The 18,627-nt window shown below is 39.1% G+C and overlaps 1 protein-coding gene across 3 annotated transcripts in view; it reads left to right on the forward strand.

Moving 5' to 3' along the window:
• The window catches only part of OGT (O-linked N-acetylglucosamine (GlcNAc) transferase), a 36,652-nt gene that overhangs the window by 14,429 nt on the left and 3,596 nt on the right, over nucleotides 1-18,627 (forward strand). For all 3 annotated transcript variants that reach the window (XM_058714361.1, XM_058714362.1, XM_058714364.1), the window contains 16 exons: nucleotides 697-776; nucleotides 1,559-1,754; nucleotides 2,007-2,147; nucleotides 2,731-2,831; nucleotides 2,994-3,147; nucleotides 3,230-3,331; nucleotides 3,522-3,701; nucleotides 4,821-4,979; nucleotides 5,899-5,988; nucleotides 8,081-8,206; nucleotides 8,927-9,097; nucleotides 9,214-9,330; nucleotides 9,421-9,591; nucleotides 13,325-13,477; nucleotides 15,178-15,430; nucleotides 16,116-16,239. In XM_058714361.1, the coding sequence (XP_058570344.1) occupies nucleotides 697-776; nucleotides 1,559-1,754; nucleotides 2,007-2,147; nucleotides 2,731-2,831; nucleotides 2,994-3,147; nucleotides 3,230-3,331; nucleotides 3,522-3,701; nucleotides 4,821-4,979; nucleotides 5,899-5,988; nucleotides 8,081-8,206; nucleotides 8,927-9,097; nucleotides 9,214-9,330; nucleotides 9,421-9,591; nucleotides 13,325-13,477; nucleotides 15,178-15,430; nucleotides 16,116-16,239 (2,318 nt within the window). The remainder of the gene's footprint in view (nucleotides 1-696; nucleotides 777-1,558; nucleotides 1,755-2,006; nucleotides 2,148-2,730; nucleotides 2,832-2,993; nucleotides 3,148-3,229; nucleotides 3,332-3,521; nucleotides 3,702-4,820; nucleotides 4,980-5,898; nucleotides 5,989-8,080; nucleotides 8,207-8,926; nucleotides 9,098-9,213; nucleotides 9,331-9,420; nucleotides 9,592-13,324; nucleotides 13,478-15,177; nucleotides 15,431-16,115; nucleotides 16,240-18,627) is intronic.

Below are 18,627 nucleotides of genomic sequence, written 5' to 3' on the forward strand. Positions count from 1 at the left end.
GGTCACCTTTGGAAGATCAGGAGCAATTCATTTTGAAAACTGGTTAAAGGGGGAAGAATAAAGCATTTATCTTCCTCCTGTATGAACTGGACCTCAGGGTAACCCAGTAGTTGGATAGGGGGAAGTTTCTTATTTATACAAATGTTCCAGCTAGTAAATGAAAAAGGAATGATAGAATCAGAGTATCACCATTAATAGATGGCATTTATTAGTGGCAAAAAAGACACAACCAGACAGTATGTACTTTTTTTTTTTTTTTTTTTGAAGATTTTATTTCTAAGTGATCTCCACACATAATGTGGGGCTCGAACCCATGACCCCGAGATCAAAAGTCACGTGTTCTGCCGACTGAGCCAGCCAGGCGCCCCTAGAAGAGTTAGCCTTATTAATTTTGAATAAAATAGGACCAACCATTAGAAGTATTTAGCTCATTAAAGTTGGAATGGACCCAATTAAAAATGTTTCCCTTCAGGACACATTTTGCTCTCACATTACATGAGCAGTTACTTTGATAACCTTGAGATTTGTGACTAAGGGTACTGAAATGACTGGGTTTTGTTTTCAGTGAAAGAAATAAGATTTAATTATATTAGAAAATGTAATTGGAGGCCTAAAATTATCTCAGAATAAAAACTTGTAATTGGAAAGTTTATCTGAAATCCTAACTTGCTCTAATAGCTGCCTTATAATTTTTAGGCTGTCACTCTTGACCCCAATTTTCTGGATGCTTATATCAACTTAGGAAATGTCTTGAAAGAGGCACGGATTTTTGACCGGTGAGAGAATGTTCTATCTGATAAATTTTCTTGAGTCTTTGTTGCATTGACACCTGAGACTTGGGACTAAAATTATGGCCGCGGTCCATTCAAACACATTTTCCTTTTCTAGTATATTGCTCTTCCCTCATCATGTCTGCTGTATTACCTCTTATTTATAGGCATTGTTGCCTGACTTTTCGTTGTTGGCTTTTCTCAAAGCCATTATCCTTCTCACTAAGAATTTAGTTGACCTTTCTCTTATTGTGAACTGTTGAAATGGTCATTATTTATTATTTTTTATTTTGGGGGGGAAGAGAGAGTGAGAGAGTGTATGTGCATGAGCAGAGGAGGGGCAGAGAGAGGGGGAGAGAGAGAGAATCCCAAGCAGGCTCCTGCGCTGTCTGTGCAGAGCTCGATCTCCTAGTTCACGTGATCATGACCTGAGCCGAAATCAAGAGTTGGATGCTTAACTGACTGAGCCACCCAGGCGCCCCAAAATGGTTATCTTTTAGACTAAATTATTTCTTTGATTCACAAAGCTAAGTAAATCCTGACTTTTGACTTGTTTTTGTTGTCAGGAGAGAGCTTATTTCTTATGTGGAGATAGAAAATTTTTCAGTATAAAAATATATTTTATTAGGGTGAATTTTGAGTTGAGGTTAAGTATAGTATAGTGTGAATTATAATTGATATGCTTTGGTACAGTATATAACATGAGTTAATTGTAGCAAAGCAGCCATTGAAAGTTAGTTGCATTATGTGTGTGTGGTTTTTTTTTATTTTTCATTTTTTATTTTCAGAGCTGTGGCAGCTTACCTTCGAGCCCTCAGCTTGAGTCCAAATCACGCAGTGGTGCACGGCAACCTGGCTTGTGTATACTATGAGCAAGGCCTGATAGATCTGGCGATAGACACCTACAGGCGAGCTATTGAACTGCAACCACATTTCCCTGACGCTTACTGCAACTTAGCCAATGCTCTCAAAGAGAAGGGCAGTGTAAGGACATTTATTCAGTCTATTTCTTTGTTACTTGATAGGATTAAAAAGTTGTTTTTGTGCGTATTGTTGTTAAGTATTGAGGTGGTCAGTAGTTTCACTTTGGAGTTTTGGTTGAGAGAATAGCAAAAATGACCTATTTTCTAGAATATTATCAGCCCCCCAGCTTAACCAAGCAGTTGTTAGAATAACATCAGTGGTGGCTCTGTGATTCCTTTGTGGACGTTTTGAATAATTTGTTTTGTTTTCTAGGTTGCTGAAGCAGAAGATTGTTATAATACAGCTCTCCGGTTATGTCCTACCCATGCAGACTCTCTGAATAACCTAGCCAATATCAAACGAGAACAGGGAAACATTGAAGAGGCAGTTCGCTTGTATCGTAAAGCATTGGAAGTATGTTCAGGGTGTTGTGGATGTATATTTTGTCTGTGATAATAGAGGAAAAGCAGTTAAAGTTAGCCATTTCGTCCACCTCTTTTGTAAAAATTGTGGTTGAACCATTCATGAAGCTAGTAATTGAGTAGCCACGGTTTGAGTGAAGTCTTGTGTGACATTCAAGAAAGACTCTACATTGAGTTTATTATTTTATGAATAGATAAGATCTGCACAAAAAAGTTAAACAGTAAGTTACAGTTCAAGAGAGGTTGCCAATAAGTATAATTTTAGTGCCTGATAGCTGTAGTGGTGGTTGGTGGGTGTGGTAGGAGTTTAAAAGGAGTTTCTGCAGAAGAGAGAGATGCTGGAGTAATCAGCATAAACTAGGATGAGGAGAGGTCTATCTTATCGTGGTTTGAAACAAGGAGAGATCTAAAATGAAGAGGTAGAATTTGAGCTACTTGGCTTTGAAGAATGAGTAGATTTAGAGAAAGGTAGACAGAACTGTAGGGATATAAAGGTATTTGGGCAAAGTTCTTATTGTGGTAAGTTACTGCTGTTGTAGAAGTTTTTAAACCTCGGGGTATCATCTTGACTATAGGTCTTCCCAGAGTTTGCTGCTGCCCATTCGAATTTAGCAAGTGTACTGCAGCAGCAGGGAAAGCTTCAGGAAGCTCTGATGCACTATAAGGAGGCTATTCGGTAAGACACTCACCGTCATGTTATTATCATTTTCTCTCATGTTTTAAAATGTTTGGCATTTGGCACATTTGGCTTGTGTTAAGATGACTTAATAACAGACTACATTCAGGGGGGTTAAAAGTTTTTGTGTTAGATCAATAAAATGTTTGTTTTCTCCTTTAGAATTAGTCCCACCTTTGCTGATGCCTACTCTAACATGGGAAACACTCTGAAGGAGATGCAGGATGTTCAGGGAGCCCTGCAGTGTTACACTCGTGCCATTCAGATTAACCCTGCATTTGCAGATGCACACAGCAATTTGGCTTCCATTCATAAGGTACTACTGTTTGTTATGTGTGCATCTAAGCACCTAATGTTTAATTTTAGGACAATTTTTAACCATCCCTCTGTATTTCCAGGATTCAGGAAATATTCCAGAAGCAATAGCTTCTTACCGAACTGCTCTGAAACTTAAGCCTGATTTTCCTGATGCTTATTGTAACTTGGCTCATTGCCTGCAGGTAAAGAATAACAGGCCAGTAATTGGCTTTCGTGTTGCAGTCACTTTTTAATTGTTATGTGCCATATTAGTCCAAGCCTGGCTGGAGACCGTGTTCTTTAAAGGGTTATCTGAAATTAGTCCAAAGACATATAAATTGTTAAATCTTGAATAGGCTTTTCTGGATAATAATGTCTTTTTGCCTCCTCTAGATTGTCTGTGATTGGACAGACTATGATGAGCGAATGAAGAAGTTGGTCAGTATTGTGGCTGACCAGCTAGAGAAGAATAGGTTGCCTTCTGTGCATCCTCATCATAGTATGCTATATCCTCTTTCTCATGGCTTCAGGAAGGCTATTGCTGAGAGGCATGGAAACCTCTGCTTGGATAAGGTGCAAATGTTTTAAATTTTTTTGTTGCAAAGTAAAATACAGGTAGAGAAAATGATGTGGATCAAATGTATATGGTTTAATGAGTTACCATAAGGTGAACACCACCCAAGTTGAGAAGTGAGACTTTGACAGCCACCGCAGAAGCCCTTTCCATTGTGTCTGTCTTGATCATAACCCCTTCCATCTCATAAGGCAGAATCCTAACAATAGATGGATAACGTCTCCTTAGAGTTCAAAAACCATAATGTTTAATACAGTGTTTAGTATTTGATATTCCATTTTGAGAATTAGAGCACTAGTTTGTCAAAGGTGGGAGTTTACTCAGCAGAATAGATTGGAGTGCTAGATGTAATTCTGTATTTTATTTTTTTTATTTAAAAAAAATTTTTTTTTTAACGTTTATTTTTGAGACAGAGAGAGACAGCATGAACGGGGGAGGGTCAGAGAGAGAGGGAGATACAGAATCAGAAGCAGGCTCCAGGCTCTGAGCCATCAGCCCAGAGCCCGACGCGGGGCTCAAACTCACGGACCGCGAGATCGTGACCTGAGCTGAAGTCGGATTTTAACCAACTGAGCCACCCAGGCGCCCCCGTAATTCTGTATTTTAAAGGTACTTCCCGGGGTGTCTGGGTGGCTCAGGCGTGCGACTTTGGCTCAGGTCATGATTCCGTGATTTGTGGGTTCTAGCCCCGCGTCAGGCTCTGTGTGAACAGCTCAGAGCCTGGAGCCTACTTCAGATTCTGTATCTCCCTCTCTGCCCTCTTGTGCTTGCTCGCTCTCTCTCAAGAATAAATAAAACATTAAAAATAATTTTTTAAAAAAGTGCTTCCCTACAGAATTTTCTAAAATGCAGTGTTTGTCATGCTCTGTCCACACTGCCTCCTTTCTCCAAGTTTTAGATTTTGCTCATGCTCTTTCATAGGCCTCAGGAACATGATAGAGTATGAAGCATATTATACAAACTGCTAAGATTGTATTGAACTGGCTATATGAATTAAATGAAGTATTCTGGGCAAACCATTCCCAGTAGGTGTGAGGTATAGGTTTTGCTTTTAATCAATTTTCCTAGGTTTATGTATAGATTCAACTTGACTAACAAGCATTGGTTTCCATTGGTAGATTAATGTCCTTCATAAACCACCATATGAACATCCAAAAGACTTGAAGCTCAGTGATGGTCGACTGCGTGTAGGCTATGTGAGTTCTGACTTTGGGAATCATCCTACTTCTCATCTTATGCAGTCTATTCCAGGCATGCACAATCCGGACAAATTTGAGGTAAGACTAGTGTTTGTCTTGAGACACTATTTGCTTCATTAAACAAAACCTCATTTGTGGCTTTATCATCACCATTAGGTGTTAAGCCTAGTGTCTTTTTTTTTTTTTTTTTAATGTTTTGTTTATTTTTGGGACAGAGACAGAGCATGAGCAGGGGAGGGCTAGAGAGAGAGGGAGACACAGAATCCTAAGCTGACTCCAGGCTCTGAGCTGTCAGCCCAGAGCCTGACGCGGGGCTCGAACTCACCGTGAGATCATGACCTGAGCCGAAGTCCCAGGCTTAACGACTGAGCCGCCCAGGCGCCCAAGCCTAGTGTCTTTTTGAAAGATTTGAGCTGAAGTTTTTACTCACTTTTAATTTTTTAATTGAAATACAGATGGCATACAACATAGTGCATAAGTGTACGACATAGCAGTTTCACAATTATATGTTCTGAAATGCTCACCACAATAAGCATAGTTGCTGTATGTTACCATGCAGAGTTATTAAATATTATTGACTATATTCCTTCTGTACTTTTCATCTCTGTGACTCATTTTATAGCTGGAAGTTGCACCTTTTAATCCCCCTCACCTATTTTACCCATCCTCTTCATCACCCTCCCTTCTGGCAACCACCAGTTCTCTGTATTTATGAATCTCTGGTTTTTGTTTGCTCATTTGTTTTTTAGATTCCATATATAAGTGAGATCACATGGTATTTGTGTTTTCCTGTCTGACTTATTTCACTCAGCATAATATCCTCTAGGTCCATTTATGTTATGAATAGCAAGATTTCATTTTTTTATGGTAATGTCCCATTGTATGTATGCATGTGTTTACACACACACCCTCCACATATTCTTTATTCATCTGTTGATGGACACTTCCATATCTCATTGAGCCAAGGTTTTTAAATATACTATATGCTGCCTTTCAGGTATTCTGTTATGCCCTAAGCCCAGATGATGGCACAAACTTCAGAGTGAAAGTTATGGCAGAAGCCAATCATTTCATCGATCTTTCTCAGGTAGGTGAAACTCCTACACTTCAAACTTAATTTTGAACAAATAGTGAATAAAACTATTGGCATATAGCTTGTATTTTTCGTGACAGATACTTTTAACATCAGCTACTACATACGGGCAATTGCTTTGCTCTTATTTGCTTAGTCATTTACATTTATAATCAGCATGGATTTTGCTGATGTTGCAAATGAAATAGAAACGTGGTCTATCTGTGCTTGGACATAAAACTCCTCTAGGGATTAAGCCAGGTCTTATGACAGTAGATACTTAACATTAACTGAATAAATTGACCAAAATGGTGGCTTGGAAGAGGAATACATAGGTTATTTAAGGAAAATAGATGAACTATGGTTCATCTATCTTTGTGGGCCTTTGCCTTTGGTTATCTTTATTTCCATACTTTCTCTATTGCTATTTCTAGGAGCATAAATTTTATGATAAATTAAGAATGAGGAGTGCCTGGGTGGCTGAGTTGGTTAAATGTTTGACTCTCGATGTTGGATCGAGCCTGGAGTTTGTGACATTGAGCCCCATGTCCGGCTCTGTGCTGACAACCAGGAGCCCGCTTGAGATTCTCTCTTCCTCTCTCTCCCTGCCCCTCCCCTGCTTGTGCACACAGGCTCTCAAATAAATATTTAAAAAAAGATTGAAACCTGTGGAGGAATTAATTTGCTGAGTCTTGAGTTTTTTATTCAGACTCTGTTGGCCACTTTGGTGACTAATAGAGATATGCATTGTAGAATATATCTCGTAATTCACGTATGAGTCATTGATACCCAGCAGAAGGGTTTTGAGATTCTTGGAATTTAAATAATATGTACTAACATCTTTGGCAGTGTAGCTGTTGCTATGGGACCAAGAAGCATACTGCCTTCCACTTCTGAGATGTTCAGGGGCTCACTGCTTATTGACTGAAGTCTAAACTCTTCAGCATGGCCTTCACAGTCTTTCTGAGTCTGAGCACAACCTTGTTGGCCAATACTTTTCACCCACCATTTCCCCTCATGTATACCCTGTACCAAATAGCAGTGATCTACACACCATTTTTTTTTTTAATCTACCATGCACTTGACTCTGATTAATTCATACTTTTCTCGTGTCGAGATTCTATTCTGTCCAACTGCCTCAAACTCCTTCCCATCTTTGAAGACCCATTTCAAATGCCAGCTTCTCTATGAAGCCTTGTTATTCATACGTTCAGTGTAGAAGTAAACTCTCCTTCCTCTGTATTCTGTTTCTGTAATGTTTTGGGCCCATTTTAAGGGCACTTAACCACATTTTTACCCTGCATTAATGTAACTTGTGTTGTTCTGTTTTGCATCTATGACTCTGAATTTTATTTGATGCCATTAAAACGAATTGAATTAGTTTGAGGGGCTCCTGGGTGGTTCAGTTAGTTAAGCATTTGACTCTTTATTTATTTATTTATTTATTTATTTATTTATTAACATTTATTTTTGAGAGAGAGAGCATGCGTGGGGAGGGGCAGAGAGAGAGGGAGACACAGACTCTGAAGCAGGCTCCAGGCTCTGAGCTGTCAGCACAGAGCCCCACGCAGGGCTCAAACCCACGAGCCGGTAGATCATGACCTGAGCTGAAGTCAGACGCTTAACCGACTGAGCCACCCAGGCGTCCCAAGTGTTTGACTCTTGATTTCGGCTCAGGTCATGATCACACAGTTGTGAGATCTGACTTGAGATCAAGCCCTGCATCAAGCTCTGCTGGGTGTGGAGCCTGCTTAAGATTCATTTTCTCGGGGCGCCTGGGTGGCTCAGTCAGTTGAGCGGCCAGCTTTGGCTCAGGTCATGATCTCATGGTCTGTGAGTTCGAGCCCCGCGTCAGGCTCTGTGCTGACAGCTCAGAGCCTGGAGCCTGTTTCAGATTCTGTGTCTCCCTCTCTCTGACCCTCCCCCATTCATGCTCTGTCTCTCTCTGTCTGAAAAATAAATAAACGTTAAAAAACAATTAAAAAAAAAAAAATTCATTTTCTCTCTTCCTCCCCCGGTCATGCTCCTGTGCTTGCTCTCAAAGAAAAATAAAACTAATGGAATTAGTTTGAGATTATACATAGTGAGTTCTTTTTTTATTCCATAGATTCCCTGCAATGGAAAAGCTGCTGATCGAATCCATCAGGATGGTATACACATCCTCGTAAATATGAATGGTTATACCAAGGGTGCTCGAAATGAACTCTTTGCTCTCAGGCCTGCTCCTATTCAGGTAAAGAAGTTCATGATAATTGCTCACAGTATTTATTGAACTAAAAAGACAGTGATGTGGGTCGTCCTCCGCCCCCGTTTTTCTGGCATTTGAAACATTTGAAACATGCTTGGCATAAGAATAAAAGTATAGGGGCTTGAGTGTCTGACTCTTCATTTTGGCTCAGGTTGTGATCCTAGGGTCATGGGATCAAGCCATGAGATTTTCATATATTCCTTCATTTTCTCTCTCTCTCTCTCTCTCTCTCTCTCTCTCTCTCTCTCTCTCCCCCCCTCCCTCTTTCTCCCTCCCTCCCTCTCCCTTCCTCCCTCTCTCCCTCTCTCTCTCTCCCTCCCTCTCTCTCCCTCTCCCTCCCTCTCCCTTCTCCCTTCTCCTCTTCTCCCCCTATTTCCCCTCTTCCTGTGCCCCTTTACCCTCCTTGCACTTTCTCTAAAATAAAATGAACAAAGAATAGTTCTTGAAATGCACAGGGACAAAGAATTCTGAGTGTAGAATACAATGCCCACAGGTACATGTGTATGGAAACCTGCAATTCATACTTGGGTACAAACGGTTCTGTCTTGTAAATCAGAAAAACATTTTAGCACTTAGAAGGTTAGACTAAAATATTACTTGATTACTCTTGGCTAAAGAAGTCAGCCCTCCTTGTTTGTTTCTTATTTAATTTAGGACTCCTATGGAAGGTTTTTAGTTTTTGGCCTAATTTTTTCTTTCTTTTAGGCAATGTGGCTGGGATACCCTGGGACTAGTGGTGCGCTTTTCATGGATTATATCATCACTGATCAGGAAACTTCTCCAGCTGAAGTTGCTGAGCAGTATTCCGAGAAACTGGCTTATATGCCACATACATTTTTTATTGGTGATCATGCCAATATGTTCCCTCACTTGAAGGTAGGTAGAAAAACAGTGCTATGTGGGAATTGCAAAGAACTGTAGTCACTTGTTTCCTTGCTGTTGTCTCTATGCATCCTAAAAGATACGTGTCTCAAACTTTTTTTTTTTATTAGAAAAAAGCAGTCATCGATTTTAAGTCCAATGGGCACATTTATGACAATCGGATTGTTCTGAATGGCATCGACCTCAAAGCATTTCTTGATAGTCTGCCAGATGTGAAAATTGTCAAGGTCAGAACCTGGTCAATACTGTCATTGAAATAAAGTTATCTGCATTTGAGATCTTTTCCCTAATGATACATTTTGTTGTTTTTCTTAAAGATGAAATGTCCTGATGGAGGAGACAATGGGGACAGCAGTAATACAGCTCTTAATATGCCTGTTATTCCTATGAATACTATTGCAGAAGCAGTTATTGAAATGATTAACAGAGGGCAAATCCAGATAACAATTAATGGATTCAGTATTAGCAATGGACTAGCAACTACCCAGGTGAGAAGAGACAAATAGAATGTAATATGTACCACCAACTATTCATTTGTCTCCTTTAAATCTCCTAACTCCAGGAGGTATAAGCATCATTATCCCTGTTTTATAGGAGAGGAAATAAAAGTTCAGTGGAAATTGGTATCTTCTATAGCTTTGTCTTATTTTAAATGTCTGTTGGATTCAGCCAGCTGGTCACTTAATGAGGGTCTACTGTATTAACAGTATCTTACTGTTTCCTATCTGTGGCTTTCCTCTTAAAAATGGTGAACTATCTGTAGACTTCATACAATTTCTTCTGTAACTCAATCTTTCCCTAGTTAAATCTCTCTACTTTTTAAGACTTTCAGTTCAGGCAGCTTCTCCAGGAATCCATTCCTGTCCTTATCATTAATCTCACCTTTCCCGTTCCATTGGTACCTATCTGTTCTGTTTCTTTAATGTTTGGGTTATATTTTTACATGCAGCACAACATGTTATAATTCCCTGTGTTTGTATTTATTCTCCACTGAGTTCAATTACTTTAGGGCCCATGTCTTAGCCACAGTAATGTAGTATTTGTTCAATAAATATATATTGCATGTTTGAATAAGTGAATAGTGCTGTCAAGATATTAGAAGGCAAGGAGTTAACAGTTTTATTGGTATAACATTTCATACCAAGGGTGCTCAAAATGAGCTCTTTACTCTCAGGCCAGCTCCTGTTAAGATAAAGGAATTAATATTGGGCTAAACCGACAGGGGTGTGTTTTTTCTTACTCTGGTTACCTGTCCTTTGGAGCAATAGGACAGACCTGTTTGACTCAAGAAAAACACGTGTGTGTGTGTGTGTGTGTGTGTGTGTGTGTAGTTCTCGACATTCACAGGGACAAAGAATTTTGAGTGTAGAGCACAATGCCCAAATGTATGAAATGTCCATACACACCTGGAATAGTTACATAATGGAAGATAGTACCCAGATGTGTGTGAATTGTAAGATTAGAAATGTGTACATACTTAGAAATAGTGGCGATCCATGTGAGGAGACACAGTAGAGATCATTTGGAGGAATGATTTAAATTTAGCCTTCAAGGGTGGGTGTGATTTAGAAAAGGACATTTCATTTATTAAAGTGAGCAAAAAGTTGCTTTTGAATTAATAGGGTTTTGAAAAGAACTTTTTGGCTTGAGTGGTAAGTTTCAAGGTGTAGTCCTCACTGCTCCCAATTAAGATAATGCTGTAAGGTTTTTCTTTTTTTTTTTTTTTTTTTTTTTAACTTAATATGTCATGGATATTTTCTCATACTTGAAATGACATGACTTTCAAGGATTATACTTTTTGGCATCTTAAGGAATCTTTATTAATTAAAAAATGCCAGACTATGCTGACTTTCTAAAAATTTCTATTTTTTAATTTAAACCCAAGTTAACATATAATGTAGTAATGGTTTCAGGAGTAGAATTTAGTGTTTCATCACTTACATATAACACCCAGTGCTCATCCCCCCCCCCCCAGTACCCCTCCAGCAACCCTGTTCTCTGTATTTAAGACTTTCTTGGGGTACCTGGGTGGCTCAGTCATTTACGCATCTGACTCATGATCTTGGCTCAGGTCATGATCTCATGGGTCGTGGGATTGAGCCCCATATCGAGCTCTGCTGATGGCACAGAGCCTGCTTGGGATTTTTCTTCACCTCTCTCTCAAAATAAATAAATAAACTTAAAAAATAAGAGTCTCTTATGGTTTGCCTCCCTCTCTGTTTTTATCTTATTTTCCTTCCTTTCCCCTATGTTTATCTGTTTGGTTTCTTAAATTCCACGTATGAGTGAAATCATAATGATATTTACCGTCTGACTTTATTTAGCATAATAAATGCATCCTAGTTCTATCCATGTTGTGGCAAATGGCAAGATTTCATTCCTTTTGATCGCTGAATAATATTCCAGGGTATGTATACATATGCCTTATCTTCTTTATCCATTCATCAGTTGATGGACATTTGGGCTCTTTTCATAATTTGGATATTGTTGATAGCGCTGCTATAAACATTGGGGTGCATGTGGCCCTTCAATTCAGCATTTTTGTCTCCTTTGGATAAATACCTAGTAGTACTATTGTTGAGTCATAGGGTGGCTCTATTTTTAGTTTTTTTGAGGAACCTCCGTACTGTTTTCCAAGTGGCTCTACCAGTTTGTATTCCCACCAGAAGTGTTTCTCCAGATCCTTGCCAACATCTTTTGTTTCTTGAGTCATTAATGTTACTCTGACAGGTGTGAGGTGGTATTTCCTTGTGGATTTGATTTGTATTTCCCTGATGATGAGTGAGGTTGAGCATCTTTTCATGTGTCTGTTAGCCACCTGGATGTCTTTGGAAAAGTGTTCATGTCTTGTGCCCATTTCTTCACATGATTATTTGTTTTTTGGGTGTTGAGGTTGGCAAGTTCTTTATAGCTTTTTGGACACTAACCCTTTATCAGATATGTTATTTGCAAATATCTTCTCCCATTCAGTCAGTTGCCTTTTAGTTTTGCTGATTGTTTCCTTCACTGTGCAGGAGCTTTTTATCTTGAGGTCCCAGTAGTTCATGTTTGCTTTCATTTCCCTTGCCTCCAGAGACATGTCAAATAAGAAGTTGCTGCAGCCAAAGTCGAAGAGGTTTTTTGCCTGTTTTCTCCATAGGATTTTGATGGTTTCCTGTCTCACATTTAGGTCTTTCATCTATTTTGAGTTTATTTTTTGTGTATGGTGTATGAAAGTGGTTTAGGTTCATTCTTCTGCATGTCGCCATCCAGTTTTCCCAGCACCAGTTGCTGAAGAGACTGTCTTTATTCCATTGGGTACTCTTTCCTGCTTTGTTGAAGATTAGCTGACCACACTTTTGTGGGTCCATTTCTGGGTTCCCTATTCTGTTCCATTGATCTATGTGTCTGTTTTTGTGCCAGTACCATACTGTCTTGATGATTACAGCTTTGTAATACAGCTTGAAGTCCAGAATTGTGATGCCTCCAACTTTGGTTTTCTTTTTCAACATTGCTTTGGCTATTCAGGGTCTTTTCTGGTTCCATACACATTTTAGAATTGTTTGTTCTACCTCTGTGAAGAATGCTGGTATTATTTTGACAAGGATTGCATTAAATGTGTAGATTGCTTTGGGTAGTATTGACATTTTAAGAATATTCTTCCAATCCGTGAACATGGCATGTTTTTCTATTTTTTGTGTCGTCTTCAGTCTCTTTCATAAGCTTTTTGTAGTTTTCAACATATAGATTTTTTTTTTAACATTTATTCATTTTTAATAGTGCATGAGCGAGAGAGGGGCAGAGAGGGAGACACACAGAATCTGAAGCAGACTCCAATCTTTGAGCTGTCAGCACAGAGCCCGATACCGGGCTAGAAACCAAGAACCACAAAATCATGACCTGAGCTGAAGTCGGATGCTCAACCAACAGAGCCACCCAGGCGCCGCGCTCCCAGCATACAGATCTTTTACCTCTTTGCTTAGGTTTATTCTTAGGTATTTTATGGTTTTTACTATTATTGTAAATGGGATTGATTCCTTGATTTCTCTTGTGCTTCATTATTGGTGTATAGAACTGCCACAGATTTCTGTGCGTTGATTTTTTTATCCTGTGACTTTGCTGAATACATGTGTTAGTTCTAACAGTTTTTTGGTGGAGTCTTTCAGGTTTTCCACGTAGAGTATTATATCATTTGAGACTGTGCTGACTGTAAACGTAATCATGTTGTTTTTCTTGTTCTAGATCAACAATAAAGCTGCCACTGGAGAGGAGGTTCCTCGTACCATTATTGTAACCACCCGTTCCCAGTATGGGTTACCAGAAGATGCCATCGTGTACTGTAATTTTAATCAGTTATACAAAATTGACCCTTCTACTCTGCAGATGTGGGCAAACGTGAGTATGCGTAGATTCGTTATTCATGTCTAGAGACTACTAAAGATTATTATGTAGGCCGTTTTGCTGAGGCTGCCCTCTATCCCTATTCAGGAGCTGTTGTGCTCATTTCTAAAATGTTGAAAAGAGTAGGTTTTTCAGACGTTTTTGATTTCTCTTTCCAGCGTCTAAATATTACAGTATGAGCCTTTTTAATTTATGTATTCAACACCAGGGATCACACTTTTTCTTAAAGGGCCATCTTGTATATATTTTTGGTTTTGCAGTCCATACCCTGTTAACATTTGCTGAACTCTGCCATTGGAGCAGGAAAACACCATTAAACATTGTGTAAATGTATGAGTGAGTGTAGGTGTGTTCCAATAAAGTTTTATTTACCAAAAATGGCAACATGCCAGATTTGGCTTCCAGGTTCTAGTTTGCCAGCCCATGGTCTAAACTGATAGCAAAGGTGTACATCTGCCCATACTTAATATTCTTGCAATACTGTAGAGTTATAACCAGGAAGGAATTGATTTATGCCATTACCTGTCCATTCATCAGACCAGTTTGCACAAACAGGACCCCTGAAAGTTTTAAACTTTAATATAACCGGCTCTTATATAGAGCTAAAATATGAGAGAGAGAGAGAGAGTGTGTGTGTGTGTGTGTGTGTGTGTGTGTGTGTGTGTGTGTGTGTGTGTGTGTTTTTAAAAGGAAAGGTGTGGGTGGAAGAGGAAGCCGATGAGTACAGGCTTACTATCCCTTAATCTTTAGTTGCAAGTGTTCAAAAAAAATCCAAAAACTAACAGCTTTTTCAAAAGTTTATGGCAAATTTATTTGATAGCATACCTGCCCTAAACTGATGTTAGGCTGCTTTTTGGTCTTTTATATATTCCAATTAATATGAATATTCCTACATCTCAGTGCAGAGGTACTAGTGTGTTTGTTTATAGGGAGTTGCTGCTGAGGGTATTATATATATGTACTGTACTGCCTTTTTAAAATCTGAAGTATCCTCAAATCTGAAATCCATCTGTTCTCCTATCTTTCAGGGAAGGGATGGTAAACTTGTGTGGTAACATTGAATAGGTGTAGATCTAAATCAGGAGTTGGCAAGACTATGGCCTGTGGACCAAATCCAGCACACTGCCTGTTTTTGTAAATAAAATTTTATTGACACACAAGCTTGTTTGCATATTGTCTATGGCTGTTTTCCAGTGACAAGGGCAGAATCAAGCAGTTATAACAGAGTCCATGTGGCTGCAAAGCCGGAAGTATTTGCTCTCTGGTCCTTTACAGAAAGTCTGCTGACACCTAATCTTGATTAAGCACATAAAGTTAGGCAGGTGTGAGCTGACTTTATTTGTTGTGTCATGGTGGGGGATTTAAAATTTGAAATGGAAAATTTCTATCTCATCGACAAAAATCACTGCCAGTAACAATTCCCACAGGACACAGCTGCCTCAGATTTTGCCAATTAGTAACTTGTTTTGTGTCTTACATCAGTCTTCTCTTTCTTTGAACTCTGGGGACAGCTAAGCAGAACAGGAATGTATGATTCAGTTGATCTCATTCATCTATGAAGGAAAGGCAAAGTTCACAGTAGGCTGCTCTGTGGGTGACAAGAGTAGACTGCTAGAATTATTAGAGCTCTATGGGAGCCTTTCTTGAGAAGAGTAGAGCTGCTACTAAAAATTATTCTTATTTCCCCCTTTCAGATTCTGAAGCGGGTTCCCAATAGTGTGCTGTGGCTGTTGCGTTTTCCAGCAGTAGGAGAACCTAATATCCAACAATATGCGCAAAACATGGGCCTTCCCCAGAACCGTATCATTTTTTCACCTGTTGCTCCTAAAGAGGAGCATGTCAGGAGAGGCCAGCTGGCTGATGTCTGCCTGGACACTCCGCTCTGTAATGGGCACACCACGGGGATGGATGTCCTCTGGGCAGGAACACCCATGGTAACTATGCCAGGTGAGTTGCTGATAAATCATAGGAATCTTCTTTGTCCTTTTTATTTTATTTTTTTACAGTTTATTTATTTTGAGAGAGAGAGGATGAGGGAGAGAGAGTCCCAAACAGGCTCCATGCTGTCAGCATGAGCCTGATGCAAGGCTCGAACTCATGGACCGTGGGATCATGACCTGAGCTGAAATCGAGTCAGGCACTTAACCAACTGAGCCACCCAGGCGCGTCCCTTCCTTGTTCTTTTTATTTATTTTTTATTTCCTTTTAACATATCTTTAGAAGTTTATTTCTTTTGAGAGAGAGCGAGAGTGGGGGCCAGTGGGCAGAGAGAGAGGGAGACGGAGAATCCCAAGCAGGTTTGTGCTGTCAGTGTAGAGCCCGATGCAGGGCTCGATCTCACAAAACTGTGAGATCATGACCTGAGCCGAAACTAAGAGCCAGACACTTAATTGACTGAGCCACCCAGGTGCCCCTTTTCCTTGTTGTTTTTAAAATCTCCCTGGGGAGGCATTTTTAGGTGAAAATTTGTGTACTAGAAACAGCGTTTAGGGTAAGATGATAAATGAGCTTTGTTCACGTCTGAGCACTTTGCTTCATTCTCCTCCTCTGTATTGTGTGGGTACTTAACATAAATAACAATAACTGCCGTTTACATTCTCAGACATGCAGTTTGTTCCCTTTTTTATTACAGGAGAGACACTTGCTTCTCGAGTTGCAGCTTCCCAGCTCACTTGTTTAGGTTGTCTTGAGCTTATTGCTAAAAATAGACAAGAATATGAAGACATAGCTGTGAAACTAGGAACGGATCTAGAATAGTAAGTAAACTTCTGTGAACAAATTGCATGGTAAAGGAGATAGATGCAGAAAATTTAGAGGGAATATAGGTGTTAGGAAATGAAATCACTAAAGAAGGCTAATATGAAATAGGTGGATTAGTTTTATGATCTCTAGATGAGAGAACTTTCTAAACTTTCATAAACACAGTGGCCAATAGGTTTTACTATGTAAAGGGTAAATGGCTGGATAAAAGTGAGTCAAGAAAATTAAAAGGCAGGCAAGAGGGGGAAAAAATTTTTCGTTTCTGATGTCAAGTAATAGTAGCCTGGCTATAGAAAGACTGAAGACCATTTATATCTTAAAATTTTTTAATAGGAAAGTAAATAAGGAAATGAGCAGACAAGTCACTGAAGTGGAAATACAAATGGTTAACAGTAAAAACGTTTCAACCTCTGTAGTAGAAGTGTAGATATAACACTGTGTTATACCCATTATTTGCCTACAAAATAAAATATTTTTAATATGATACCATTGAGGGAGCACTGAGGTGCTGGCTTTTTCATACATTTCATACAGTGAGTAAGTTGGTATAACCCTTCCTCGAAGATTTTAAGAGCGTTTTAAAAAAACAAAACAAAAACCAGACCTTTGACGCTAATAGGGCCAAATCTTCACTGTAGCATAAACGGGGGGTGGGGGAAAGCATAACTTCAGTGCCCCAAGTGGGTGGGAATTAGAGGGGTGGTGCTTAGATAAGTGATGCTTTAGCCATACAATGAAGTAGTGTTTCTCTCTTAAATGAGGCTTTTCTTTGGGTGTTATGGGTAATTTTTTTCTTTGTGTTTTTCCGAGAAGTAGCATATTCTAGAGAAGTTTAAAAAAGCACCGTCTTTGAATTAGACTGCCTGGGTTTGAATCCATGCTCTCCCACTTACGAGCTTTGTGACTTTGGGCAATTTAGTCTCTGTGCCTTGGTTTTTCCACCTGCAAAATGGGGATGAAGGATAGTACCTACCTTGCAGAGACTTGAGGATTAAAAAAAGGCGTTCCATGTAATGCACTTACAAAAGTTCTTGGTAAGCATTCAAAAGATATGAAGCATTTATTTTCAAAAATTTTCTCTATTGAACATCATATACATCTAAAAAAAATGGTTGAAAATTTTGAATCCAGCCATTAAAAAAAGTAAGATAGGTGTTCTTCAGTCCAGAGATAACTATAGTAAACCTTTTAGTGTATTTTAAAAAAAAATTTAGAGCTTAGTTGATTTCATACAATACTTTTTCCCAACATTGTTATAAAATTTTTCAATTTTATAGTAAACACTTCTCTACCTACTGCCTAGATTTTACCACTAACACCTTTGTATACTTAATCATGTATCTTCCCATCTATTTATTCCTCTCTCCATCTAGCAGTCCATATTATTTGATTGATTTTGAAGTGAATTGCAGACATCCGTACTCTTCAGAATGGACATCGTTAACTAGAGTTTAATACTTATTTTTTTTGAGGCAGAATTTATATACAATGGAATATACAAATTTTAAATTTGAGTTTTGAGATACTCCTTTATAACCCAAACCCATGACAGTATATAGAACATTATCCTCACTGCAGAAAGTTCCCTCGTGTTCCTTGTTAGTTCATCCTCCACACCAACCCTCAGAGACTATGCCTGTTCTGATTTTTTTCCCCCATCAAAACTTTGTTTTGCCTTATATAAATGAAACTGTACAGTTTGTACTCTGAATTGTTTTCACTTATGGATACCATTGTGAGGTTTATCCATGATGCTGGCTTATATCAGTACTTCATTCTTTTTTATTGCTGAATAGTATTTCATTGTATGGATGTACCATATCATTCTCCTGGTGACATACAGAGCTTAGAAACATAAGATAGAGCACTGATGTACTTTTATCTGGAAGGTAGCATTAATACGATTATGGTTGGGTTGAGGCCAACAGATAGTGTAGGCATTGTACTAGTTCTGTCACAACAGAGATTGAAATTTTTATTTATTTATTTATTTATTTATTTTAATTTTTTTTTTTTTTTCAACGTTTATTTATTTTTGGGACAGAGAGAGACAGAGCATGAACGGGGGAGGGGCAGAGAGAGAGGGAGACACAGAATCGGAAACAGGCTCCAGGCTCCGAGCCATCAGCCCAGAGCCTGACGCGGGGCTCGAACTCACAGACCGCGAGATCGTGACCTGGCTGAAGTCGGACGCTTAACCGACTGCGCCACCCAGGCGCCCCGAGATTGAAATTTTTTTATTGCTTTTAAAAACGTATAGGAGTGGTCCAGCTTCTTGCTCTAGTAATAATTGTCTCCACAGAAGAAGAATCTTGTGACAAATTACATTTTTAGAAGAGGAGTAGAGAATTCTTTTCCCTTTTTCCCAGAAGAATTAATTGCTT

Source organism: Neofelis nebulosa, chromosome X (assembly GCF_028018385.1).
Source record: "Neofelis nebulosa isolate mNeoNeb1 chromosome X, mNeoNeb1.pri, whole genome shotgun sequence".
Classification (NCBI taxonomy): domain Eukaryota; kingdom Metazoa; phylum Chordata; class Mammalia; order Carnivora; family Felidae; genus Neofelis; species Neofelis nebulosa.